General features: G+C 33.7%; 4 protein-coding genes across 8 annotated transcripts; 2 read left to right on the forward strand and 2 right to left on the reverse strand.

Moving 5' to 3' along the window:
• Positions 1-530: 530 nt before the first annotated feature.
• Positions 531-7,034, reverse strand: LOC137832081 (leucine-rich repeat receptor protein kinase HPCA1). 2 transcript variants are annotated; one of them, XM_068640067.2, is made up of 19 exons: positions 6,917-7,034; positions 6,406-6,523; positions 6,248-6,319; positions 5,965-6,039; positions 5,748-5,819; positions 5,473-5,634; positions 5,314-5,388; positions 4,859-4,930; positions 4,694-4,765; positions 4,494-4,562; positions 4,301-4,375; positions 4,136-4,207; positions 3,863-4,000; positions 3,346-3,788; positions 3,102-3,260; positions 2,885-3,021; positions 2,141-2,360; positions 1,579-1,814; positions 531-1,251 (listed from the first exon to the last, which is right to left on the reverse strand). In XM_068640067.2, exons 6-19 carry the CDS (start codon positions 5,493-5,495, stop codon positions 766-768), a joined length of 2,277 nt encoding a protein of 758 aa, XP_068496168.1. In that variant the 5' UTR covers positions 5,496-5,634; positions 5,748-5,819; positions 5,965-6,039; positions 6,248-6,319; positions 6,406-6,523; positions 6,917-7,034; the 3' UTR covers positions 531-765. The 2 variants fall into 2 exon arrangements, with proteins under 2 accessions (XP_068496168.1, XP_068496167.1); XM_068640066.2 differs by having other exon boundaries at positions 6,760-6,933.
• Positions 7,035-11,085: 4,051 nt separating this feature from the next.
• Positions 11,086-14,233, forward strand: ATSEC20 (Sec20 family protein). 2 transcript variants are annotated; one of them, XM_068640069.2, is made up of 7 exons: positions 11,086-11,567; positions 11,742-11,811; positions 12,238-12,293; positions 12,443-12,518; positions 12,631-12,667; positions 13,240-13,354; positions 13,436-14,233. In XM_068640069.2, the coding sequence occupies exons 1-7, from the start codon at positions 11,263-11,265 to the stop codon at positions 13,671-13,673; spliced, it is 897 nt and encodes a 298-aa protein (XP_068496170.1). In that variant the 5' UTR covers positions 11,086-11,262; the 3' UTR covers positions 13,674-14,233. The 2 variants fall into 2 exon arrangements, 1 of the variants encoding a protein (XP_068496170.1); XR_016521709.1 differs by having other exon boundaries at positions 11,109-11,567; positions 12,631-12,671.
• A 1,070-nt stretch (positions 14,234-15,303) lies between these two features.
• On the reverse strand, positions 15,304-22,704 carry LOC137832080 (leucine-rich repeat receptor protein kinase HPCA1). Its single transcript, XM_068640065.2, has 19 exons — positions 22,268-22,704; positions 21,957-22,074; positions 21,797-21,868; positions 21,436-21,510; positions 21,261-21,332; positions 20,637-20,798; positions 20,461-20,535; positions 19,824-19,895; positions 19,665-19,736; positions 19,477-19,545; positions 19,301-19,375; positions 19,074-19,145; positions 18,808-18,945; positions 18,187-18,674; positions 17,941-18,108; positions 17,714-17,850; positions 16,579-16,798; positions 16,198-16,433; positions 15,304-16,082 (listed from the first exon to the last, which is right to left on the reverse strand). The coding sequence occupies exons 1-19, from the start codon at positions 22,347-22,349 to the stop codon at positions 15,624-15,626; spliced, it is 2,862 nt and encodes a 953-aa protein (XP_068496166.1). The 5' UTR covers positions 22,350-22,704; the 3' UTR covers positions 15,304-15,623.
• Positions 22,705-23,211: 507 nt separating this feature from the next.
• LOC137832082 (uncharacterized) lies at positions 23,212-25,980 on the forward strand. 3 transcript variants are annotated; one of them, XM_090303748.1, is made up of 5 exons: positions 23,212-23,671; positions 23,746-23,915; positions 24,612-25,269; positions 25,508-25,599; positions 25,693-25,980. In XM_090303748.1, exons 1-5 carry the CDS (start codon positions 23,315-23,317, stop codon positions 25,838-25,840), a joined length of 1,425 nt encoding a protein of 474 aa, XP_090159874.1. In that variant the 5' UTR covers positions 23,212-23,314; the 3' UTR covers positions 25,841-25,980. The 3 variants fall into 3 exon arrangements, with proteins under 3 accessions (XP_090159874.1, XP_068496169.2, XP_090159875.1); XM_068640068.2 differs by having other exon boundaries at positions 23,218-23,671; positions 23,746-23,943; XM_090303749.1 differs by having other exon boundaries at positions 23,236-23,671; positions 23,746-23,943; positions 24,584-25,269.
• Positions 25,981-26,140: the final 160 nt, after the last annotated feature.

A 26,140-nucleotide genomic window follows, 5' to 3' on the forward strand; every position in this document is an offset into this window, starting at 1 on the left:
CAATGTTGAATGGGTTATATTATCTGTTTTGATAACGATACCTAAACTTACCTTTTGTTTTCATCTTGGTGGCACAAGTTCATCTTTTTGTTCTATACATACGTTGCGCAACTTTCAAACAACATGCAAATTTTTCCTGAATCATGATGTTCCACTAGAACAACCAAAGGGAGGGTTCTTTCTACTTGACAAATAACAAGTTTAAGGTCCTGATGTAGCTTCATCTAATCGTTAAGAATACATTTTTTTGGGAGATAATTAACTGGCGTTGTTTTAACAACTTCATGTATTGATTATTATTGCTTTTACTTGATTGCGTGCAAAGACAGTAATTAAATTCTACTTGGTGGATAAGTGCTGCAGGTTTTATTTTTGTTGAACTGAGACATTATCAGCAAAACGTGGTGCCATGTATTTAAAAATTAATTAAATATGTTTTATTACAAGTAAATTGTATACATCTGTTGATTACAGATAGTGTAGAAGAAAAGCCATTGAACTCATTCATAAATTGAGAAATCAAGGCCATATATGAAAAAAAAAGTCTGTATTCTGTATGTTCTATATCTGAACTTATATTGGTTCTACATTTCACATCTTTAGAGGGAAAGAGAAGGAAAGGTGAACTATGTTACACACTTATACTTAGATAAGTAGAAGCTAACTACCGCAAACTTTAATTCTACAATTTCTACTTTTCTTTTTTGGCCTAGAAATGCTAATAAACAAACGTCTATTGACTTCAATCTTGAGAAAAAGACTAACTTAACTAGGCTCACTTTTTGAATATAAACGTTCTGCACTTGAACCAACAAATTCATTGCTATAAGGGTGGTCTTGTTGGGAACTCACTATACTTACCTCAAATCTATGACTGGATGAAGTGGATGCTACTGATTCAGATGTTAGGTTCAAACCAACAGATCGCAACATGTCTTCAATTTCTGTAACCACTTCACTCATTGTGGGCCTGTCCACTCCTGACTCTTTAAGACACTCCATTGCAAGGTCCACAAAATTCTCAAAACCCTCTAGTGTTGATCCTGAACAAATGGATGGATCAATAATTTCGTGAAGACCATACAAGTCCTTTGTCTTGTCTATTGTATTTCTGACCACTTTCACAATGTATTTCCCTCGTTCTATTGGCTTTTTTGCAGTAATTAGCTCCAGCATTAGCACTCCAAAACTGTAGACATCACTCTTTTCGGTCAACCGCTGACTAGTATAATAATCTGGATCCAAGTAGCCCTGCATTAACAAATTGAACCCATTCTCATCAGTCATCACTAAAGTTCAATGAGATTATCTCCAATGCAAAAGATTTTGAAAACTAGATTTTGCTCCAGACAGATGATGTGTTTTCCTTGTCTTGGTATGTGTTGCACCAGAAGAGCTTAAATTCTTACATAAATTCATGAAAATTCTCAACTATGAAAATTTAGATGAAAATTATAGATGAAAATTATCTTAAAACTCTGCAAAAGCATGCAATCACGTATTTGAAAATTTTCAATCAGTAATTTGGCTGCTTTTTTATAGTAAAAATCAATAGAAGATATATAAATGTATACAAACCATTGTTCCTTTAACTTGAGTGGTAACATGATCTTTATCATCATCTAAGATAGACTTGGAGAGACCGAAATCAGAAACTTTAGCATTATAGTTTTTATCTAGCAAAATGTTGTTTGACTTGATGTCCCTGTGTATAATAGGGGGATCGGCATGTTCGTGAAGATAAGCCAAACCCCTGGCAGCACCAAGGGCTACTTTCAGCCTTCTGCTCCAGCTCAACGCAAGTTCACATTTCCCTGCATAGATCATATGCTTGTTATTACTTATTAAGTACAGTAAATACCGAGTTATGAATTTGACATATCTTATTAAGAAACCATTTAGAGATTTGAATATCATATTTATAAGAAATGAAAAACTGGAACTAGGATTTATGTAAGTTAAATTATCCTTCAGAATCAGATATAGTTTAGTGCTTTGTCAATGTTCTCTGGATGACACTTATGAAACTGAATAGTGAGTACTGACCAAAAGATGAATGTAATGTAGTAAAATATTCCATACTAATATAATATGTGCTGTAAGTATCAAACTGCATATATATATATATAAGTATAAGTACATTTGAGAGCATCCTTCAAAGTTCCATTAGGAATAAACTCGTAAACCAGCATTTGTTCTTCTCGTTCAAAGCAGAATCCCACAAGGCTAGCCAAATTTTTGTGGTGGACCCGTGAAAGGAGTTCAATTTCAGCTTTGAATTCTTGCGCTCCCTGCTTTGATTCCTTTTGAGCTCGCTTTATGGCTACCACTTGCCCAGTGGGAAGAGTTCCCCGGTAAACCTGTGAACATTTACTTATTAGTCTACTGTTAGAAGTATATAGTTAAATTTCGGTCAATAAATGTAACATTTTTAACACGTTCTTATAAATATTTTTGCTAATAAAGGACTTGCATGTCTTTATTAATGGTAGCTTCAAGCTCCAAGTGCATAGAATAGTTAGAAATGTGGGGGAAATAGAATAACGAACTATAGGAGGAGATCTTCCAAAATTTAATCATTATGCGGCATTCAAGTTATTATTCATGAATTTATGCCTAATTGAACCTCATAAAATGATTTTGTATCTCACTTTTGGCCTAATCTCTACTTGATGTGAGATCTCTAACATTATTGTTTTGTAAATAAAAATTCTTCTGGCAGGAGTGTCTAAATCATACTTGTGCACTATTGTGAAACTTAGTATACATGTATGGTTTCAAGGTTAAACTTTGTTGCTGTCTTAAGAATAGTTCTCACTCGTCATGTGTGTATCTATTTATAATTCATAGCAGCACATTAAAGTTAACAAGAAACATTCAAGACCTTCCCATAACCCCCTGATCCAATATCATTGGCTTGTGAGAAGTTGTTTGTGTATTTCTTAATTTCCTCAAACGAGAACTGCTTTGGTGCTTTTAACTGAGGGGTGCCGCAGTTGCTTTTACTTGGATCCCAGTTTCCTGCATTTTGTGTAAATTAATATAAATCCACAGAATTCCATGTGGCAGTGCTGGAAGGAACTGAGTTTAGAGCTATTTACCGAAAGGATTGCTTCGAGATATTGCTCTTTCTGCTCTTCTCCTCTGGCGGAAAGCATAAAAACCTGCCAGGGCTAATAACACTAGCAGAAGAGAAGAACCTCCAATTGCTACTCCAATAATTATTGCAGTGATTGATGAATTACTCGTCTGGTTAGGTCCTTTATTATGAGAGGAAGATAGACAAATTAGTATAAGTATTTCTGTGTCTAGATAATAGGGTGAAAAGGTTAGTAGTGTAGTTACCATCATCATGGTTTCCAGTAATAAAATTAAATGCACTATTAGCACTTAGTTTGCCAAGCAAGAAGCTTATTCTGGATTTGTTTTGTTGGCTGAAATGAGTTTGGCCTAGTGGGAAAATTTGTACAGAAAACTCAAAACTTTGAAATGGATCATTAGGTGAAAGGGTTAAAGAAACTGAATCCACAGGTAGATTATCAGATTGAAATTCTTGCATTAGATGTTCCTCCAGGAGTGTTGTATTTCTCCATTCAAAATAGGAAGGGGCTCTGCAAGTCAAAGTTCCTGTATATGGATATCCACATTTGCATTTGGGGCTGAGAATCTGATCTGGGCTGCAGCTACCTTGTTGACAGTTATTTTGTGGTTTTGTATGGGAGATATTGAGGTTGGTGCAGTAATCCTCCATAAGTCCTGTTTCTGTGCAAATCGGGTTGTATGCGAGTCTGCAAACAAAAGTGCCATCAATACTTAATAGTTAATAGTTTAGTCATAAAAAACATTAACAAGTATGGCTTACATTATCCTGATTTGTGGGGGATCATTTCGTTGCTTGAAGTCCTCAATTGAATTTGAAGTTAAATCAATAAGTTGCAGTTGTTTGCTATAGTTGGTGCCAATATCCAAGGTTCCACCAAGGTGGTTGTCTTTCAGCACACTGTGAATATGTTACATGTAGGGGGTTTTGTCATATATGTTACTTCAAAAATGACGAATATGTAACAACTTTATATTATGTTTTTATTTCTGATAGTAAAGATTGTAAGATTAATAATTAAGACAGGTAACTCACACATTCTGTAAATTGGCAATGCTAAATAAAAGATTCGGAATGGTTCCATCCAGGTACAAATTCCCCATTTGTCTGCCAACCATCATAAGAGTAAACTTCATTGCAGTGAGGAAACCATATACACAGAGAACTCAAGAGTGAAACAAGTGCAAAAGAAAGACATACAATGTTGTTAAATTCTTCAGATTCGAAAGCCACAGTGGAAAGCTTGACTTATCAAAGCCATTGTTGCTCAGATCCCTTCAAAACAGATTTTGAAGAATTAACCCATTTATCACACAAGAAACATTCATTTTAAATAAGAAAGGTTGATTAATAACATTACAAAACTGTCACAGACAAACACTTTGTTACTAACAAGTATTTTAGGGAGTTCATCCCAGTAAGGTTTGGCAGGGCACCATGCAGCTTATTGTTGGACAACAACCTGAAAAAAGTATAAAAGTATAAAACCAAAAATCTTTCCTTACGAAGATTGAATTTTCCCTGCTGCTGATACCAAAATATGAACAAAGAAGAATAAAACTCTAGTTGGCACATTATAATTTAGGTGCTAACAGGTCTGTGACGTTGATAAGGTTGTTGAGGCTCAGAGGGACATATCCATCCAGTGAATTATTTTCAAAGCGCCTGCTAGCCACAAAGATATATTTAAACGATATGCATCAAGGAAAATTCTTCTAACAAAATTTCTTTTTGAGGATTTAATGTAGTCAAACTCACACCAATGTCAAACTCGTAACTAGCCCAAGAGTTTCCGGAATGCTGCCAACCAGTTGATTGCTGCCAAAAATCCTGCCAGTAAACATATTTCAGAATGTGTTCGAAAATGTGTTGTCAACATGTGTGCGCATGCATGCAGCAGGGAAGATCTATTAGTCTCAAGAATTTCTTTCCCAACAACCATTCATCATCAGAAGGTAGACTAGGAAGACTATGTCGAAACATGTAAGTGTTTGCATGTCTGTTCAGTTTTACAATATCACAGTTAATATATTTTCACTATGGTCACATGAAGTTTCTGACACGTTACAAATTCATTCTATTGTTGCTTAAGTTTCAAACAAAATTCTACACCAGTGAGTGTGCTCCGTGTACAAATATGAGAGTGGAAAAATTTGCATGCTGGCTCAATCATATTCAAAGGCTACAATGATAAATCTAAGGACAACTCTTACACATGTATCAGAGTCATTTTTGAGCTAAACAGTTTCGGAGGAATTTGCCCTGAAAGTTTATTCTGCCCAAGATGACTGCAGGCAGTATTAGAAATATGTTATTTCATAAAGAAAAATCATTGACAAAGAAAAACTGGAAGCTGAAGAGAATTGATGTACAAGTGCAATGCTTTGTGTAACATATCAAGACCAGGGGTAGTGCCACTAGATACTGGGATGGATCCATCAAGCTGATTGTCAGCTAAATCTAGCCAAGTAAGATTTGAGAGATTTCCAATAGAAGGTGGAATTGGTCCAGCAAAATTGTTGCTGTTTAAAGATCTGTCATAAGAAGTTTCTGTTTCAGTGTATTACCCAAGAATTCAACTTACCACAAAAGGGTATTATTTGAATTGTCTTGAAAAAATAAATGAACAGCAAAAAATAATGCTTACAAGAATTCAAGGTGTTGTAGAGATCCTATTTCATCTGGAATACGACCAGTAAAACCACAACCAACAAGAGTTCTGGGAGATAATTAGAAAGTACAAATGTTTGTTAGAACTGTTTCACCATATGCTTGTACATGAAAGGGTCATAGCCTATTCTTTTTGTTGCTGTTGGTGTAAAAGGATCGATTTATAAACTTGACAAAAACCAATACTTCCTTACAATTTCGTTAGCTTCTTCAAGTTTCCAATTTCTTGTGGAAGTGGTCCTGTTAGGCCCCTATTATATGAGAGATCCCTGGAGAAGGAGAAAACAATTATGAAACAAACAGTGAGCTACTCATGAAAAAGGTCTCTAAAGGGAATCATGATTCATTTGTAAACTCTTGGTAATCACATAGCCTAACATATGCTCAAGGATTTTTCAAACCTTTTTTTTCCATTTTTAATCCTTTAGTAGACCAGTTCATATATATGATTCTTTCAATCTAAATTCAAAGGCTTACAGACTATCCAATTCAGAAAGTGATCCAATATCTCCAGAAAGCTTGCCGGTCAAACCAATATCTGTTAATGATCTGCAGCACCAGCCAGAAGGTTATTCCCTCTCAAAAGTATATATTAATTTAGGAAACAAAACAGAAGCAGTCAAAAGTGACCTTACATGGAAACAACACGTGAGTTTCTGCAGTTAATGCCATACCAATCTTGGCAAGGATCTGAACCCTCCCAGTTAGGAATTTGGCCTTGCCAAGAATCACTTAGAGACTTCAGGACTTGAACTGCATGAGAATTTTACATTGAAAAGTCAAATTATATATTTCAGTCATTGAAGTCTTCGATCTTAACACATACAAGTATATCCAAACTTTTGAATAAAATTGGACATGCATGCAGAAGGTAAGACTCATATCATATATAAGGAAGGCTTCTAAGTTCTCTCTATTCCATGAAGAATCATGCATAATTCTGAATTTGAAGATATGATGATAGAAAACATAGTCAAAACATAACCTACAATCTTTGGTAATATCTTGTGCCACTGCAAGCAACAAACAGTTGAAGGAAAGCAACAGTGGTATCAGTATTCTTTCACCCATAGTCAGTATTCCAAGTCTTGCCACTCTCAGAACACTATAGAGCTCAATAACAAAATTCTATTCTTTATAACTCACCATCTTATCCACTTATTCAGAAGTTAATGACACGAAAAATGGATTTGAAGTTTTCATCTTCCTTTTCCTGTTCTGTCATAACCGAGTCAATGTCCTTCATGTGGAAATTGAATAGCATGGCATGGGTGGAATACAACACACATGTCATTATATTGTTTGAAAAGAGAGGACACATATTATACCTTAAACATACAATAAACACTTCGGAATTTCGTATAATATATACTTTAAAATATATATGTTTAATTTGATTATCGTATTATTATTGTTATATGTCCTTTTATATACAAAATCCGATAGAAAGAATCAGATAAATATAGTTATAATTCAATGATTAAATCAGTAAAAAAAAAAGTCACATTTTGTTTTATATAAAGCCATATAACGTAATAGTTTATATAATTTATATGTGTAATTTAATTCATGTATAATAACTTCTAACTGATTCAAGGTACAAAAATTCTTATATAGAAAAGCATGGAAGTTTTAAGATAGTTAAATTGGCAGGTGCAATCACAACGTAATTAATTAGAAATATAATTAATTATATATGAAATTATGTTAGTTAAATTACATTTCCAATGAGAAATATAATGCACATGATTTAATTTAATGTCATTATCTTAATAATAGTTGAATCGGTCATATCGAAAGTAAGTATTCATGTCGAGAGACTGAAAGGTCGAGAGGTCGAAAGAAGATAAAAACAAGTGTCATTAGTGAAAATATTACTTAGAAAAGCACACAAGTATCCATGTTAATAAGGGACACACATGAAAGAGAAATAAAATATTAAGTATAAAAATTAGTTAATAAGATATAAGTAGAAATATTAAAATGATATGACAGGTCCACTAGACCCATTAGCAAGGAGTATAAATAGATAGAATATTTGGTTCAACTTTTTAACTTTTCTAAAGAGTAATTAACACAAATACTAACTTAAGCTTCAAAGTGTTCCTTCCATGAACCGAGAGATCGGGAATTAATTTTGGAAACACGAGTGATTGAGAGCAGAAAGAGGAAATGAGGAACTAGAGGAACATTGTGAAGGTGGACTCAGAACACACTCTTTCCTATAAAGTTTGTACAAATACAATAGTGTATATCAAATTTCAAATAATTTAAATTTGTATAGATATGCTATGTAATAATAAATATTTACATGTTTTTAAATATGAGAGTATATGTTAAAAAATATATGATGTAATAAACTTTTAATAATTTTGAAATTGTATAAAATTTTGAATACATGTTCTAATTAATAAGAATATTAAATTTAACATTTTATAAAAAGCTCTTAATTAAGGTGTAATTTGATTAATTTTATATGTGGTGTAAGGTAATGTAGGAAGAATTTTAATTGTTTTTTAAACTTGAATAAGTTTTACGTCAGTTGATCTTGATCACCTAAAAAACTTTTTCTTTCAAATTTAGTATCTAATAAAATAATTATTTTATTTAAATTCTTGCTTTGTCTATTAGATTGTTTCACATGTCAAACAATGAGTGCTGACCTAATGATGTTAAATCTTTTCAATTATTTGTATTATATAATACGTTATCATATGAGGCAAAATATATGTTGTTTTGATAAAAAAAGAATTAAGGGATAAAAAATAAAAAATATTTCAGGATTTAAATTTATCTTGGGACTTAAAAAAATATTAATTTATTAGGTATCTAATTTAAAAGAGAAATTTATTGAATACTAAAAGCAAAAATCAAGAACTAAAATATATTTTAAAAAGTTCAAATTACTTATACATAGTTGCAATTTATTTTTTCTTTAATGTATTATTAATTTAGTTTAGAAACTGAATTAAAAATGTGTTTAAGCCTCTTTAGACAGGCTCATCCATAATGTTTTTCAAGAGAGAAAAAATAAAAGATAAAAAATGAAATAAAATTTTCATAAGTTAAAATTAATTAATATAAAAGTTAAAAAAATTAAAAATTATGGAAGTTATATAATTTTTTACAAATTACATTATATATACCTTGATTTTAACTTACGAATAACTTTAGTTTATTTTTTGTTTCCTGAAAATTCTGGTGAATTATGTGTGTGCATATATATGAACAATAAACAAATTAAGAGTTTGTAAAAATAGTAAAGATAGCACAAGGAGGCATATTAGATAAATTACTTAATGTAATATAACAGTATTCATATTATGATTTAATTACAATTTACATTATTAATTTTTTTTTATCTTTGGGTTAAACTTATAGCTTCAATTTTTTCAATTTTTCCATATTTAATTACTAATTTCTATATTTTTAATATATTTTTTTGTTATAATTCCTAAAAAATTACTTCTTGCTAATATATTGTCTCAATAAAAAACCAAGCAAACTATTAATGCTTCAAATATTTTAATTTAAGAATAGTCTGTATACATAGTATTTTAAGTAAGTTTCATTTATAAATTATTGTCAATTTTTATATGTGATCAGTTACAGACATAAACCTTTTTTTAGTTAAAAAACAATTGTAAAAGTGCTTAAATACTGCATCTAGATTTTGCTTTAATTGATACCCTCTTAAACATATGATTGATTATTTCAAAGAAAGTTCTAATTATATTATTTAAAAAATAAAACAAATGAATTGTTTATATTATGCACGTTTATAATAATTAAATAATACTTTTTCAATAATTAATGTATTTTTTTGATTTCCCTTTCATTGATTCATAATATAAGGTCATATTTCTCCAGCATTTTAAATCACAATTTTTGTGGCATCATTGATTTTGAATATTGACTGAGTCCATTTGATAGAACTTCTGGAAATGTAAACCATGAAATTGATGAGTGTTACTTTCTATAATAACTTTGTGTTCATCACCTTTATGATAACAATGTTTTGTTGTTTGTAATTAAGATAAGAAAATAAGTTTTCCAAAGTCTACAAGTAGGAGGTTAGCAGTGTTAATCAATAGTGATTTTAGGTTGAGGTCACTTCAGCTTCTAAAAGCATGAGTGAATCAGAATTTATTCTTCAATATCTAACTAATAACTATTCTTGATTTGCCTTGCTGTTACCACTTAATTCTCTTAATTAACATGTTTCTTTCATAATTCTTTATTTCTGATAAGAAAAATACTAATACCTAAATAAGTGGTTTTGTTGTTTTGTTTGTTAAGGAAAGTTTTTGGCTAAGCAAGTTTGTATGAGAGGAGTGATGAAGAAAAGAATGAAAGAAACATTTGTATTAATCCTGGAGGTGGACCCAAGGTGCAGGTATGTCTCTTTTTAAGACTGTTTCTTCGAGCACCATTCTTCTGCCATCTTTATGAAAATACTTTTTTATTTTTTCCTCACAGTTAGTTTCGAGATTATATAATCTAAATACGTATTTGAAAAAAACACTTTTGTATTATGTAATCCAGAAATTAATTATGAATTTGAAAAAAAAAACTTTTAACTGAAATATTACATATGAGTATTTTTGAAAATATGAAAATTGAGTATTTTTGAAAATATGAAAATTTATGAAGGTGAGAGAATAATATATGGAGGTGCAACTCTCTTAATTTCTTTCTTCACTTCACTTTAAAGGTTGTTTCTTCTTGCAGCTCTATATATTCTTCTCTCACCTTCATAAATTTTCATATTTTTAAAAATACCCTTCTATAATATTCTGGATTACCTAATCTATAAGTTTTTTTTTTTAATTCATAATTAGCTTCTGGATTACATAATTCGAAAGTCGTTTTTAGCTTTTATATTACATAATTCGGAAGTCTTTTTTCAAATGCATGTTCGAATTAGATAATCCGAAAACTACTCTATAGAAGTGGCACAAAAAGAATAAAAAAATATTTTTACGTTTTACTAGGATTGCAGGAGAACGGAAGAAACAATCCCCTTTCAATGTATATCAGAATTCAGAATTGTGGTTTAGGAGAGAAACCATGTTACAAAATGAGTATTTGTTGGGTTGGGTCTCAATTTCAACTACCCTTCTTCTTTGCTAGAATTGTTAGAATTGTTAGAATTTAGTAGACTGAAAAATAAATAAACTTTAAATGTGAATTTGATTTTCAAAAAATATAATTAAGGATAATATATTGTTTTATATTAATAAAAATTAAATAAATGTAACCATCATCTTTAATCAGCATAAAATTATGTATTTGAAGTATATTTAATTTTGAAAAAACTACCAGTGAAGCACAAAAAAAACACAAAAAAATTATTAGAAAAAAGAAGTTAGTAACAGCGTAATGAAGAGCAAAAGAAAAACATGAGAGGAGAGTTGAGTAACTGAGATGATCCCATTGAACAGGGGAAGCAAAAGAGCGTTGAACACAGAAACAAAAAGGATTGCGAGAAGATGGTAGAATCAGAATCTACGATGGACAAGGTGGTGGAGGAGGTGGAAAAGGTGAAGAAGGAATGGGACGAAACCTACAGGAAAACGCAGGAAAACATAGAGGCAATCGCAGAGTACGGAAAATCAGGAAGAGAGAAAGAGGAGAAAAATTCCCTCGCTAGGTTGAACGGGATCGCTCAGGATGGCTTGTCACTCCTCTCTTCCTTCCTCTTCACCCTCGATCTTCTCGCCCCTCAGTTACCCACCCAACCGGAGGTCCAATCTGCACGCGCATTGCTTCAATCCTGGAAAACCCTAACTCAAAAGTACCAACCACTCTCTCCCTATAATGGAAATTAAATTCATGTTTGTTTGTTTGTTTTTTGGTTATTGAATTGATTGAATAGCCATTGATTTGAAGTAGTGGTGGGTTGTGAGTTTAGTGTTTTGCAATTTCTGTTGATAGTGTTTTTTTTTTCTTCTTCTTTTAAATTGAACAGTTTGCGGTTGAATCTGAGGAATGCCAATTTGCAAGCGAAGGCTAACTTGAGGAAAGCTGCTCAGGAGGAGGCAATATACTTACTTTTCTTATTTAATTTTTCTGATGTTATTTGGAACATATTCTAATCTAATCAATGATCACCCTGCTGAATTTATAATATTATCGACCTATTTGTATAGACTTCTGTACAAATACACTTCAAAAGGAAAATAAGATGTAAACATGAAATGAGTTTTTTTTGTAAGTTATTAGTTAGTTTTAGCATATGAATAAACCAATTTATAAAAAATCTCATATTAACTTGTACGCAAGTTAAGTCTAACTAATATAAGAACTTATTCCTTTTGAATTTTTTTCTCATAAAAAGTGTTTACAAATATATTCAAACAGGTCCTGTCCTGACCACAAACATATTGTATTGTGATCATGGACTTGTGTGATTTGTGTTTTTTTACATTGTACTGTGTGACTTATATTATTTCTTTATGGTGCAGAGAGAACTACTTCTAGGTGGTGGAGAAGAGTCCACAGCTCGCAGGCGCAATTTACAGTATGTCCTTGGTGTCTCATTTGGCTGGGACTAAATTATGCTTTGCATATTTTTATTTATTTATTATTTAGTGCTATTTCAATAGAAAATTCAGTTGGCATGATGCCATGATGAAGTACTTTTGTCCTCTAAATTGTATGACCTTCCAGGACAAAAGCTGGAATGACATCTGCTGCAGAGAGCATAACGGAAAGCCTTCGTCGTACACGTCAGTTGATGGTTCAGGTTAGTTCTTAGGTACCTTTTGGTTTAATTGTTCTCTATAGTCCTTCGTAAATTTTGACCCTTTTTATTATGCTGATTATCATATTAATCATATCTCTTCCACCTTGATTAGGAGGTTGAAAGAAACACAGGCACCCTTATGACACTTGGTAGGTACTTTTTCCTCCGCCTTTCCCTGTCTATATTGATGATGGTTATTTTATCTGTCTACTTGTACTTTAATTTCCAATGGTTTTAAAACATGTTATCTTTTTGGTGTATGTGAAATTTATCTGAGGACTAAGAAAAGTGTTTAAAATAATTATAAGCTGGCCTAAATAAGTCAGTTGGATTGGAAGAAAGAAGGTTGCAGGCAATGAGTTTCAAATTTTACAAGTTGCACAATGCAATATTTTACAAGTTTGAAATTTGAATTACTTATATTATAGCTCCTGATGTGCAGTATAGATTATATTATGAATTATAGTTTTGTCTTCTTGGAATCTGACTTTGTGCAATTTTAGCTTGTGCTGATTCTCTTGCCTTCCCTGTGATGTATTTATTATGTAAAGATCCTTCTTTGTTCTCTGTTTGTACTGGAGTTCTTGTTAAACCTAATGTTCAAAGATATTGGTTTTGATGAACTGAGATGCTGAAATTGTTTTCACTAATATGATTATGGGAGAGTGAAATAATAACGTTGTTCTGGATATTTGTTTTGCAAAATTGATTTGATGTATAGATGAATCAACTGGAGTGTTAAAAAAGGCTGAAAGTGAATATAAAGGGCACCGGTCTTTGTTGATGAGAACACGAAATCTCCTCTCCATAATGCAACGTCAAGATGTCATGGACAGGTATGGAAAAAAAGTTTATTTTAGTACCCACTCCGTTTGCTGTTCCTGAATGCCAATGCTAACAATTAACTATTTGAATAGGGTGATACTTGGTATTGGTTTTCTGTTGTTCTCCCTTGCTGTTCTTTATGTTGTTTCCAAGCGGATTGGACTACTTACGTTGCAGAGAAAGATTACTGAGGCCATAAAAGCTGGTGTGGTGGGACACGCAGACCTAAGACCCCAAGCTGTTGCAGATGTGAATCTGCATCAAGTCAGAGTCGATCGTGTTCCTAATATAGAGGCTCCTTTAGGGCAAAGAATACATGATGAACTATGATTCATGTTGTCAGTGTTTATTTATTTACATTAAGATTCAAAATATGAAGGGGCTCTGCAAGTCAAAGTTCCTGTATATGATCATAGTCAAATCCACATTTGCATTTGGGGCCGAGAATCTGATCTGGGCTGCAGCTACCTTGTTGACAGCTATTTTGTGGTTTCGTATGGGAGATATTGAGGTTGGTGCAGTAATCCTCCATAATTTCTGTTTCTGTGCAAATTGGGTTGTGTGCGAGTCTGCAGACAAAAGTGCCATCAATACTTAATAGTTTAGTCATATAAAACATTAACAAGTATGGCTTACGTTATCCTAATTTGTGGGGGATCATTTCGTTGCTTGAAGTCCTCAATTGAATTTGAAGTTAAATCAATAAGTTGCAGTTGTTTGTAATAGTTGGTGCCAATATCCAAGGTTCCACCAAAGCGGTTGTCTTTCAGCACACTGTTATCATGTTACATGTGGGGGGTTTTGTCATATATGTTACTTCAAATATGATGAATATGTAACAACTTTATATTTTTCTTTCTGATAGTAAAGATTGTAAGAGTAATAATTAAGACGTAACTCACATTCTGTAAATTGGCAAGGCTAAATAAAAGATTCGGAATGGTTCCATCCAGGTACAAATTCCTCATTTGTCTGCCAACTATCATAGGAGTAAACTTCATTGAAGTGAGGAAACCACGTACATAACTCAAGAGTGAAACAAGTGCAAAAGAAAGACATACAATGTTGTTAAATTCTTCAGATTCGAAAGCCACAATGGAAAGCTTGACTTATCAAAGCCATTGTTGCTCAGATCCCTTCAAAACAGATTTTGAAGAATTAACCCATTTGTCACCCAAGAAACATTCATTTTAAATAAGGTTGATTAATAACATTACAAAACTGCTACAGACAAAAACTTTGTTACTAGCAAGTATTTTAGGGAGTTCATCCCAGTAAGGTTTGACAGGGCACCGTGCAACTTATTGTTGGACAACAACCTGAAAAAGGTATAAAACCAAAATTCTTTCCGTGCAAAGATTGAATTTCCCCTTCTGCTGATACCAAAATATGGATAAAGAAGAATAAAACTCTAGTTGGCATATATAATTTAGGTTCTAACAGGTCTGTGACATTGATAAGGTTATTGAGGCTCAGAGGCACATATCCATCCAGTGAACTATTTTCAAAACGCCTGCTAGCCACAAAGATATATTTAAGCTAAATGCATCAAGCAAAAGTCTTCTAACAAAATTTCTTTTTGAGGATTTAATGTAGTCAAACTCACACCAATGTCAAACTCGTAACTAGTGCAAGAGTTTCCGGAATGCTGCCAACCAGTTGATTGCTGCCAAAAATCCTGCCAGTAAACATATTTCAGAATGTGTTCGAAAATGTGTTGTCAACATATGTGCGCATGCATGCAGCAGGTAAGATCTATTAGTCTCAAGAATTTCTTTCCTAACAACCATTCATCATCAGAAGGTAGACTATGTTGAAACATGCAAGTGTTTGCATGTCTGTTCAGTTTTACAATATCACAGTTAATATATATTTTCACTATGGTCACATGAAGTTTCTGACACGTTACAAGTTCATTTTAATGTTGTTTAAGTTTCAAACAAAATTCTACACCAGTGAGTGCTCCGTGTACAAATATATGAAAGTGGAAAACTGTTCGTACTGGCTCAATCATATTCAAAGGCTACAATGATAAATCTAAGGACAACTCTTACACATGTATCAAAGTTATTTTCGAGCTAACCAGTTTCGGAGGAATTTGCCCTGAAAGCCTATTCTTACATTATTTGCACTAGTTACATTTTTGAAGTGAAGATACTTACACACTGACAAAATATTCCATAGTCCATAAATTAAAAAATATAATTATATGATACATAAAGGTTGATTGAGACCATATAGTACGAGACCATGTAATGATTTCTCCATCATATGCACAATCTACGGACGTGGAAGGACGACACTTGAATCAAAGTATTCATTCTCGTAAGGATGGAGGGAACTCTTCATTGGATTGTTATAACTAGATGAAGTTGAAGCTGATGCTGATAAAATGGGGCTTGAACCAGCCAACTGCAACATGTTCTCAATTTCTTTTACCACATAATTCATTGTAGGCCTGTCAGAACTTGACTCTTCAACACACTGCAAGGCGATATCCACAAACTTCTCAAAACCATTCAGTGCTGTCCCGAAATCAATAGTTGGATCGAGAACTTCCTCAAGACCACAGAAGCCTTTTGTCTTGTCTATAGCTTCCTTGACCACTTTCACAATATACTTCCCTCGCTCTATTGGCCTTCTTGCAGTTATCAGCTCCAACATTAGCACTCCAAAGCTGTAAACATCACTTTTCTCAGTCAACTGTTGAGTCATATAATACTCTGGGTCCAAGTAGCCCTACATCAAAACAAAATTCCATTGTCAAGTCTTAAACTCTTGAATATAAGATGTTACATTGAATTACATTGAATACTGGTGTGACATTTTAAATGTTAGATGAGAATGTACGAACCATTGTTCCTTTGACTTGTGTGGTGATATAACCTTTTGCACCATCACCTAAAGGTTTGGAGAGACCAAAATCAGATACTTTAGCATTCAAGCGTTCATCCAGTAATATGTTAGTGGATTTGATGTCCCTGTGTATGATTGGAGGATTGGCAAGTTCATGCAGATAGTCCAGACCCCTGGCAGCACCAAGGGCTATTTTCAACCTTCTAATCCAATCTAATCTAATTCCAGATTTCCCTACAGAGACCATAATGAAACAATTAATTTTTTTAAAGCTCTTTCAAAACAAAAGAGTATTGAAAGAAAAATGATTATTTATCTAAAATAAATTTGCATAAGCTACATATGCTTTAATGTGGTCGAATTGTGGATAAACATATACCTGAAAGAGTGTCCTTCAAAGTACCATTTGCAACGTACTCATAAATCAGCATTTGTTCTCCTTGATCAAAGCAGAAACCGATAAGGCTAACAAGATTTTTATGGTGGACCCTTGATAGAAGTTCAATCTCGGTTTTAAACTCTAACCCTCCCTGCATAGATTCCTTCTGAGCTCGCTTGACTGCGATTAGTTGCCCGTTGGGAAGTGTTCCCCGATAAACCTGTCAACTAATTCTTTAAGAAACTTCCTAGATGAATATTAAACAGTTTGGCGTTATAGTCACAAACTTGCAACAAAATCTCTCATTTTCTCTTCGTGATTGAGTAACAAAACTATGTCATGCTATTAATCATTTACCACTACATGAGCCATCCATAAAAGAAAGAAAGAAAATATATAAAGCATCAGGGAACTAGGCCAAAACTCATGCAACAAAAGATACAACCTCCAAACAATTAATAAAACCTGAATTCAGGGAGGCTTAGGAGATTCCTACAGAAATCAAACCTAATGTTAGAAGGTAAATTGTAAAAATGATTTAGTCATCTTGGTTGGCAATGGATCCATTTAAGTTGAAAGTTAAGGATTTTATCTTGTGAAAATTTTATCTCTCTCTCCTTTATATGATATGGAACACATAACTCAGAGTTGAAGTATATCAATATTTTTACATGGACTCTTGTTGACTTTCCTCCTGAATAACTTACCCTGGTAATAAATCGGTTTACAAAATTAAAAGGAAGTCAGATAGGACCATTAAAAAGTATGAAGTTCGGTTAATGACTAAGGGTTACACACAAACTGAGGGGCAAGATTATTTGGACACCTTTTATCCTGTTGCAAAATTAACCAACATAAGGGTTGTCTCCACTTTGGCAATAATACATAACTAGCATCTCTATCAACTAGATCTCAACAATGTTTTTCGTCATGGAGATCTAAAGGAAGATATCTATAGGACTATATACCAGAGAATGATTGTCTTAGGCACAAAGAAAGTTTGCAGGGTGAGTAAACCACTATATGGAATGGAACAAGCCAGTAGACAATAGTTTGAAAATTGTTTGCTTTTTTCGAGCCTTGGTTATGCACATTCTGTTATAGAAAAATGAAGTAAACAAGAGGAATTCAATACCTTCCCATAACCGCCAGATCCTATATTATTGACTTGTGAGAAGTTTTTGGTGCAGATTTGTATCTCTTCAAAATTGAAGCGCCTTGCTCCTTTCAACTGTGGAATGCTACTATTACTCTCATCTGGATCCCATTGTTCTGCATTTTATGAAATGAAACATTTAAATAAACCCAACTCCACAATGATAGATAGCAATAAAGCATGATCTAAGTATACAATTATCATACCAAAAGGATTGTTTTTTCCAGTTGCTCTTACTGACTTATTCTTCCGGTGGAGAGCATACACAAATAGAACAAGTACCAAAACCAACAGGGCAGCACCTCCAGCCGCAGCTCCAGCTATGATGCCAGTATTTGAAGATTTACTGGATGTTGTCACAGGACCTTCTAATACTAATTGGCAAGAAAAAAAAGTAGTTTAAAATAGAGCACATACTATATAATTTCATTGCCATGTAGAATCGGATTTACCTGTGTCATTCATATAGTTTTCATAGTCATCAGCAATAAAATAATATGGTCCAAACATTGAAGGAGGCTTGTATGTTTGGTTGCTGAGAAGAAAGGCTATACTGGAAATGCCAGTTCGATTGAAACGATCTTGGCCAGATGGAAATAATTTTAAAGTCAATTCAAGGTACTGATATATGTTTTTCCTTGGATTGCTTAAAGAAACTGAATCCACAGGTTTATTATGAACTTGAAAAGACTGCATTAGAGTTAACTGCAGGGTTACAAAGACAGTCTGGTTTCCCAAGTCTGAGAAGGAAGGAGCTCTGAGAAATAAAGTTCCTGTATATGGGTATGCACATTTGCATTTGGGGCTTAATGTCTGATCTGAGCTGCAGGGAACAGGTACACAGTTTTCTGGTGGCGTTGAATATGAGTCATTAGATGTTGTTATGGAACAATAACTCTGTGGAACTCCTGTCTCTTGGCAAATTGGATTATTCAAAAGTCTGCACATATAGATGTATTTCAAAATCAACCTTGTAAACAAAGACAAGAAGAAAATATTGAAAATTTACAAAGAAATTTCTCTTCCAAGTAACGAAATCATCAATTAAAATAAAAATCACAATTATGGCATACATTATCTCCACTTTAGATACATCGATTTTTGCTTCAAACTTTTCAATATAATTAAGCTGCAAATCGAGGAGGTCCAGTTGGTTGCTGATGAATGTGCCAATATCTAAAGTGCCATTTAGCTTGTTGTTTTTCAGCACCCTGTGGATCACATTACAAATTTAACTTGTATTTCATTCTAAAAATGATGAACAGGAGTAACTACTGAAAGCACCATATTCAAACTTTGAGGAACAAAATGTAGCAAAAGAATATAAGTTGGTACTCACACTGTCTGCAGTTGCTGTAGGTTGAACAAAGAAACAGGAATAGCTCCTTCAAGTTTTGTATCTTCCATCATTCTGCCATACAAAAGAAAATTATAAGAATTAAGGTGTTGAAAGTTGAAACCTGTGACAGAAAGGGAAGCTGATAAATGAAAGAGTAGAAAAAGGGAAGCTGATAAATGAAAGAGTAGAGAAAGGTAAAGTTGATGGATGAAAGTTGAAAGACATACATTGTCGTCAAAGCTGAGAGAGTTGACAACCACGATGGAAAGTTTGATGGATCAAAACTGTTATTGCTCACATCTCTAATTTAATTTACCAAGTTAGTCACTGATACAAAATTTGCATTCATTTTGAATTACGCATATTGTATAGAAAATAAAGTTATCTTAGATAAATGAGTTACAGGTAACTGAGGGAATTCATTCCGGTAAGGTCGGGGAGGGAACCAGACAGGCGATTTTTGGACAGGAACCTGGCAGACACGAAATCAAAATCTCTATCAATGTAGTTAAAATTTATCATAATTGATACTAACACCATACCTAAAGAAACAATGAACTTTTGTTTGGAATATTAGTTTTTTCTACTTACAGTTCCCTAACACTTGTAAGATTGCTGATGTTCTGAGGCAAAGATCCACTGAAAAAGTTGTCATCAAAGCGACTGCAACCACAAAATATTTCACTATTTCAAGACAAAGAAGAAACAAATTCTATTTACTATTTTAAAGTATGAGATATGGATACTCACACCACCTCCAGAGACTTGACAAGGCCAAGTGTAGATGGAATGCTTCCAGTAAATCGGTTGGTTTCAAAAAGCCTGCCAAAAACATTGTATAAATTAAATTCATCATTTTCATTTGATCCTACCCTCCCTAGCCTTCTTGTTTAGACTTTAATCCTACCACTGTGTCTCTTTCTCTTCAATGTATAAATAAAGGCAATTACAGTTTGCCAACTTAATTTAAACAGGTGAGAAATATTTTAGTTGGGTCCTTTAAACCGAGGAAAGAATTCATGAACAGACGAATAGGGGGACTTAATTTTGGATGATCTTGATTTTGGAAGGAGCTCTGAAGTCAACTGATTTGTATTTTGAAACTTTTATTTGTAAACTTTATAGCAAAATTAAGTGTTTGTTCACTAAAACTCCTCCGAACCAAGTTTACAAAAATCCTGACACATGAAACCATATAGAGATTGATTTCCCAAAGTAATTTTTTTTTCAATATGGACTAATAGAGTTTCTAATACGACAATCAGGCCCTAATATAATGTGGCGTCAAGGTAAAATTCTATTGGGTATATGGCATGTGCCTTTTTGTTGTTACTGAGCTTTACGATCATGCAAAACAAATTCCAGAAAATATTGGGGTGAATCTTACACATGAATGAGAGACATTTCTGAGCTAAAAAGTTGAGCAGGTATGTCTCCTGAAAGCTTATTCCTACCAAAATGACTGTAAAAAATGGAATATATCAGAGGGATTTTGATAGACATAAATCAAACTATTGTAAAGAGAAAAATAATGCCAACTTTTGCAAAAGGTATTTCACATACAAGTGTTTGGTATGGTGCATCATATCAAGACCAGGAGTAGTTCCATTGGATATGGGGATGGGGCCCTCAAGCTGGTTTTCAGCTAAGTCTAGCCAATACAAATTTGAGAGATTACCAATGGCAGCTGGAATTGGCCCTGAGAATCTATTGGAATTTAAAGATCTGCAATTAAAATAAACTTTGTTATGTTATAAGATATCTGTAGCATTAAGACTAAGGGACTACAAAAACAAATAGATATATGATACTCAAAACCAAGTACACATAGGAAGTAAAGGACTCCAAATGCTATCTTGATTAATAGGTTTCTCGGTAAGTTAAATAAAGAGGCTTTAATACATATTGTCAGAATCTCTCTTGATTATGTTGCAGATAATACTACCTTGTACAGTTTTAATTACATAGGAGATTTAATTACATTCCATTATTAATAGGCTGGCAGTATATTTTGTATTTATTGTATGGGATTATTAATCCTGAATTATAGGGATAGATTATATTCATCATAGATTAAGATTTTCCGTTATGAAGTCTTTGTATTCTATTTAAGAGCAATTGTTCCTCTACGAATAATATCAGAAACAGTTTTTCTATATCTTCTAAACTAAATCAAACAATCCTTACAGAAAGACTAGCCGTTCCAGATTTCCAATTGTAGCTGGGATAGGACCAGTGAAACCACAACTAATAAGAAGTCTGGAAAATAAAATAATAAAGAGCATTGTTAGAGTTGTTTGATCGAGCTAAATCATATTTGAGCTATGATCTTAAGTTATTAACAACATTCATACTGCCTTACAAGTTTCTCAGCTTTCTCAAGTTTCCAATGTTACTGGGAAGTGGTCCAGTTAAATTCCTATTGTAAGACAGATCCCTGCAAAGGAAAAATCAAGAAAAGAACAAAGTCACAAATCAGGGAAGTTGTAAATGAAAATGAAATGAAGACTTCATTCAATACTATAGATAGCGTCCAAACAGATTAATTTTCGGGATGCACAGTCATAAACATTATTTTGGTTTATATTCGACACGTTCAACAGACAAGTTAAGATATTTGATCACGTCAATACTAATCAAGTGATAAGCTGACCATGTTTCAAATTCATTTATACGTGACTAGAGAATATAATGTGTTACAAATACCAAAGTAGAAAACTTACAAGATCAGGAGTTCAGAGAGTAATCCAATATCTGAAGTAAGCTGACCAGACAAATCCATGCTTGCTAATGATCTGAAATAGTAGCAACAAAGTTAATATCAAAGAAGACAATTCAGGAGAAGGTAGCAGTTTCAAATGAAATTAAACTTTGAAAAAGTACATGGAGGTAATGCGTGAATTTGTACACTCGATGCCATCCCAACCACCGCAAGGATCTGAACCCACCCAATTAGGTGGAGTGTTCTCCCATGCAGCCATTAGAGTCAGCAGAGCAGTGTCTGCATCAGAAATTAAAAATGAATGAAATTCATACTGAATCCTCGTACAAAAACTTTACAGAAGGTAAGAGTGAAAGCTTGAGGTCTCTTCTCAAAATTTGATTCTCATCAAGCATTCAGATCATAAAACAGTTTGAATATGTCTGATTTTGAATATATGTATACCAAAATATTAGATTACAACTGAACTTACAATCCTGAGTTGCTGTATTTGCATGTCCAATGAACAAATGAGTGAAAAATAGTAGTAGGAATAGTGAAACTGTTTCACCCATGATCAACTTAAACGATGACACAAAGCAAAAATTAGCTACTCATACAACTCTCTAATGCTGAATAAAAAGATCCTTTGTTGAAAGCTTGCAGTGCCAATCTGGTGAAGCAACCAACCACTACTTGATGACATCTATGGAGCAAAAGTCAACAACCTTATAGTTCTTCCTTTTACCCAGTGTTGGTCTCATTTAGTAAAAAAATTAATGGATAAACATGTCGAAAAGATCCAGTAAATGGTGATACAATTTAAAACAGCCACTAACAAACAATGATGGCACACCATTTGAACAAATGACCAGAACGATTAACAACATACTAAGTCAACAATCATAATAAAATCATGCAAATTTACGCAGAAAGTAACCGGCTAGCTGTGCATCATAAATAATTTTTTTTACCATGTACACGAAATCTTCCATGAAGCAGAAAGGTTTTGAAGTGTGACAATAAGGCATAATAAAATAGTTGTGAATGTTCCCAATGAGAATTTGACTTCGTCAGGTTTTGAATACTTCCGCGCCAACCTAACTTCTCGCTGTCTAAATTCTGCAGACAATGTTATATGTTATTTTCTGGTTACAACATGTAGAGAAGATATCTACTTGCAACATAGTTGACTTGCCCTTTCTCTCATTACAAAACTAGGACACAACCAAAAAACATACTAAAATAAACGACAACATTAACTTCAACTTCTGTTAACGTGGAGATAAAGCAACTAAGCTAAATTTAAAAAGAAACAATAAGAAACTTCAATAAAAAAATGAGGGAAAAACGTTTGACTGGTTCTTTATATTGCCATTGATTTTAAAAATTAATTTAAAAATATAACAATATATTACACTCTAAAATTTAAAAATAATTTCCCTTGGAACAACACCTTGCAAGTCTCAGTCTCTCACAGTTGCACTACACTCTCTCACACATTAACCAAAGAGGAAACAAGTTCAATGGTTGGTTGGGTATGTTTGGAGAGAAGAATAAGAGCATTCTAATGGAGGACTCACCAAACCAGGGTTTCCACCGTCATTGCAGCGACCACCCAGAAGGAACCGCATGGTTCGAATTCCACATGGAGCTTCCCTCCGAAACAGAGCCGTTCCAGTTGGACCAAGCGGTCTGCAGTCACGGCTTCTTCATGATGGCACCCAACCACTGGGACCCTCTGTCCAAAACCCTAACTCGTCCACTCCTTCTCCACAACCCTTCTTCTTCCTCCTCTTCTTCCCTCCTCGTTTCCCTTTCCCAGCGCCCCCAATCGCTCGCCGTTAGGGTTCATTCCGTCCATTTCATCTCTCCCCAACAACAGCGTCACATCAAGGTACTCAACTCTCTGAAAAGTTGCTTCTTTTCGCGCTACTTATTCTTTATTCGCTTCTTCCGTTGCGGCTGTAGGCTCAGATTACCAGAATGCTGCGGTTGTCCGAGGCGGAGGAAAAGGCTGTGAGGGAGTTTCGAAGCGTGCACGCTGCTGATCATCCAAATAGAAGCTTCGGTGGACGGGTGTTTAGGTCTCCGACGTTGTTCGAGGACATGGTTAAGTGCATACTCCTCTGCAACTGCCAGTGAGTCATGTCACCGTGCCTTCATTGGGTAAATGAATATTTTGGTCGTTAGATGTGTAAATGGCTGACAAAAAATTATTATTTACCACTGAATGTGTAAGGAGTCATAAATAATTTCATTTTGATGTACAATTCAATGTCAAATTCCAGTTAGCAGAATGGAATTCAAATTAGTCTTTAAGAATTACTCCTTTATGACAAGATAGCACCACAAAACACATGAACATGACTTAGTTTGTTGCACTTTTTATACATTGGATTAAGTTAGAACTTTAGTTGGTATGAAGTCAGAACCAATTGGGTTGGGCTACTAGACACCATGTTTAGTGAATGAGTTTAATCATTATGTTTCGTTTATAATCACTATTTAAAGAGATCATTGTTCTTGTAATTGGTGTTTAACATGATAGAATGAAAACCTAATAGTTACCCGTGTGGATGTAGGTTACAGTGGCGACCGAACCACTTGTAATTGCAGTTGATTTATGAGTGTGTTGCTTCCGCGTGCGTTTTTCCCAAAGATCAAAATTGTCACTTAGTTACATATTTGTAGATGACAATAGTTGTTGACCCTTTATTTGTTTTGTTTCTCACTAATTGGCTTGGAAAATGTTGTTTTGTCAATTGTTGTGATGGGGTTTCTTTGTTCTTTGCTTTCACTTTTGTAGTGGTAACTTGGTAAACAAAACCTTTCAGGTGGCCAAGGACATTGAGCATGGCTCAGGCGCTCTGTGAGCTTCAATCTGAACTGCAAAATGGGTTGCCCTGTGCTGTTGAAGGGTCGGGCAATCCAAAAGTTGAGGCTGAGGAATTTGTTCCCAAGACACCAGCTTCTAAAGAGAACCGCAGAAAGAAGGCTCCTACAAAGGGCGTGCTTCTTAAGAAGAAATTAGAATTGGAATTGGAAATGGAAGTGGATGGAAATTTGCAAATGGACCACATGTTTGCTTCAAGTTCAGACACGACCTTGCTTGGTGATTTGGAGGTGCTTCGTTCAGATGATTCATGTTGTCAGTTCCCTAATGAAGGAGAGTACTTTGACCATACTGGAAATTTTCCTTCCCCAATTGAGCTGGCAAACCTTAGTGAGAGTTTTCTGGCAAAGCGATGCAAACTTGGGTACAGAGCAGGTTATATATTAGAACTTGCACAGGGCATTGTTGAAGGAAAAATCCAATTAGAACAGCTTGAAGAGCTGTCAAAAGATGCAAGCTTGTCCTGCTATAAGCAGCTTGGTGATCAGCTCAAACCAATTAAGGGATTTGGTCCATTTACTCGCGCCAATGTACTTATGTGCTTGGGATATTATCATGTCATTCCATGGGATTCTGAAACTGTTAGACACTTAAAGCAGGTGCTGTTACTTTTTTCCTGTTTCAATGTGTCTATACTTATTTTGAAACTATTACACACTTAAAGCGACAGCTGCATCAGGTTTTGTTGAAATCTCACATCTGACTAGAAATTAGGACATTTCATTGTACATAAATGGTGCAAACATGATTTCATGAGCTTTAAAGTCCACTTTGTAATAAGTTATTTTCATTTTGTCATTATAAATGCCCTTTGTGTATTGAGATGTGTTAATGCAGGTTCATTCAAAAAATACAAGCTCTAAAACAATTGAGAGAGATCTTGAAGAGATTTATGGAAAGTATGAGCCCTATCAGTTCCTGGCATTCTGGTAAAATTAATATGGTCCAATCTACAACTTTCTTTTTGTTTTCTGGTGGTATTTTTTTGGTGTAAATTTCCTTACTCAAGTTGTTTTGATCAGGTCTGAGATATGGGACTTCTATGAAACAAGGTTTGGGAAGATGAATGAAATGCATTCTTCTGAATATAAACGTATAACTGCTAGTAATATGAGAAGCACAAGAAAAGCAACAAACAAGAGGAAGAGACCATCACAGAAATGCCAATGATAAAGTTTTGTCTTTACTCTTTTATGAGCACTATTCCAAATATTGAAATGCTTCTTTATATGACCCATGTAGTGCTGCCAGAATGTGGAATCTTCTTTTGAGGGAATTATTATTTAATTCAAAAGTATTATTCGATTCAATTTTTGGCTTTAATTTTATTAAATATTTAGTTTTAAACCCTTCAAATATATTTTTCAAAATTTATTTAAAGTTTATATTGAAAATTTCATGTTACTTAAAAATATGATTAAAGTATAATATGTAAGTAGATGTAAATTGTTTTTTGAATGTTAGTTTTAT

This window comes from Phaseolus vulgaris, chromosome 6 (assembly GCF_051622355.1).
Source record: "Phaseolus vulgaris cultivar YP4 chromosome 6, ASM5162235v1, whole genome shotgun sequence".
Classification (NCBI taxonomy): Eukaryota; Viridiplantae; Streptophyta; class Magnoliopsida; order Fabales; family Fabaceae; genus Phaseolus; species Phaseolus vulgaris.

Coding starts and splice junctions, on each gene's coding strand:
- LOC137832082 (XM_090303748.1), top strand. CDS start 23,315: ATGTTTGGAGAGAAGAATAAGAGCATTCTAATGGAGGACTCACCAAAC. Junction 23,916..24,611: donor ATACTCCTCTGCAACTGCCA/GTGAGTCATGTC, acceptor AAAACCTTTCAG/GTGGCCAAGGACATTGAGCA. Junction 25,600..25,692: donor TATCAGTTCCTGGCATTCTG/GTAAAATTAATA, acceptor TGTTTTGATCAG/GTCTGAGATATGGGACTTCT.
- LOC137832081 (XM_068640066.2), bottom strand. CDS start 6,841: ATGGGTGAAAGAATACTGATACCACTGTTGCTTTCCTTCAACTGTTTG. Junction 4,931..5,313: donor AAAATGACTCTGATACATGT/GTAAGAGTTGTC, acceptor GTTTACTGGCAG/GATTTTTGGCAGCAATCAAC. Junction 3,022..3,101: donor ATCTCGAAGCAATCCTTTCG/GTAAATAGCTCT, acceptor CACAAAATGCAG/GAAACTGGGATCCAAGTAAA.
- LOC137832080 (XM_068640065.2), bottom strand. CDS start 22,349: ATGGGTGAAACAGTTTCACTATTCCTACTACTATTTTTCACTCATTTG. Junction 21,869..21,956: donor AATTCACGCATTACCTCCAT/GTACTTTTTCAA, acceptor CTACTATTTCAG/ATCATTAGCAAGCATGGATT. Junction 21,511..21,796: donor CTCTCTGAACTCCTGATCTT/GTAAGTTTTCTA, acceptor TTTCCTTTGCAG/GGATCTGTCTTACAATAGGA.
- ATSEC20 (XM_068640069.2), top strand. CDS start 11,263: ATGGTAGAATCAGAATCTACGATGGACAAGGTGGTGGAGGAGGTGGAA. Junction 11,568..11,741: donor TGGAAAACCCTAACTCAAAA/GTACCAACCACT, acceptor TAAATTGAACAG/TTTGCGGTTGAATCTGAGGA. Junction 12,294..12,442: donor GCTCGCAGGCGCAATTTACA/GTATGTCCTTGG, acceptor ATGACCTTCCAG/GACAAAAGCTGGAATGACAT.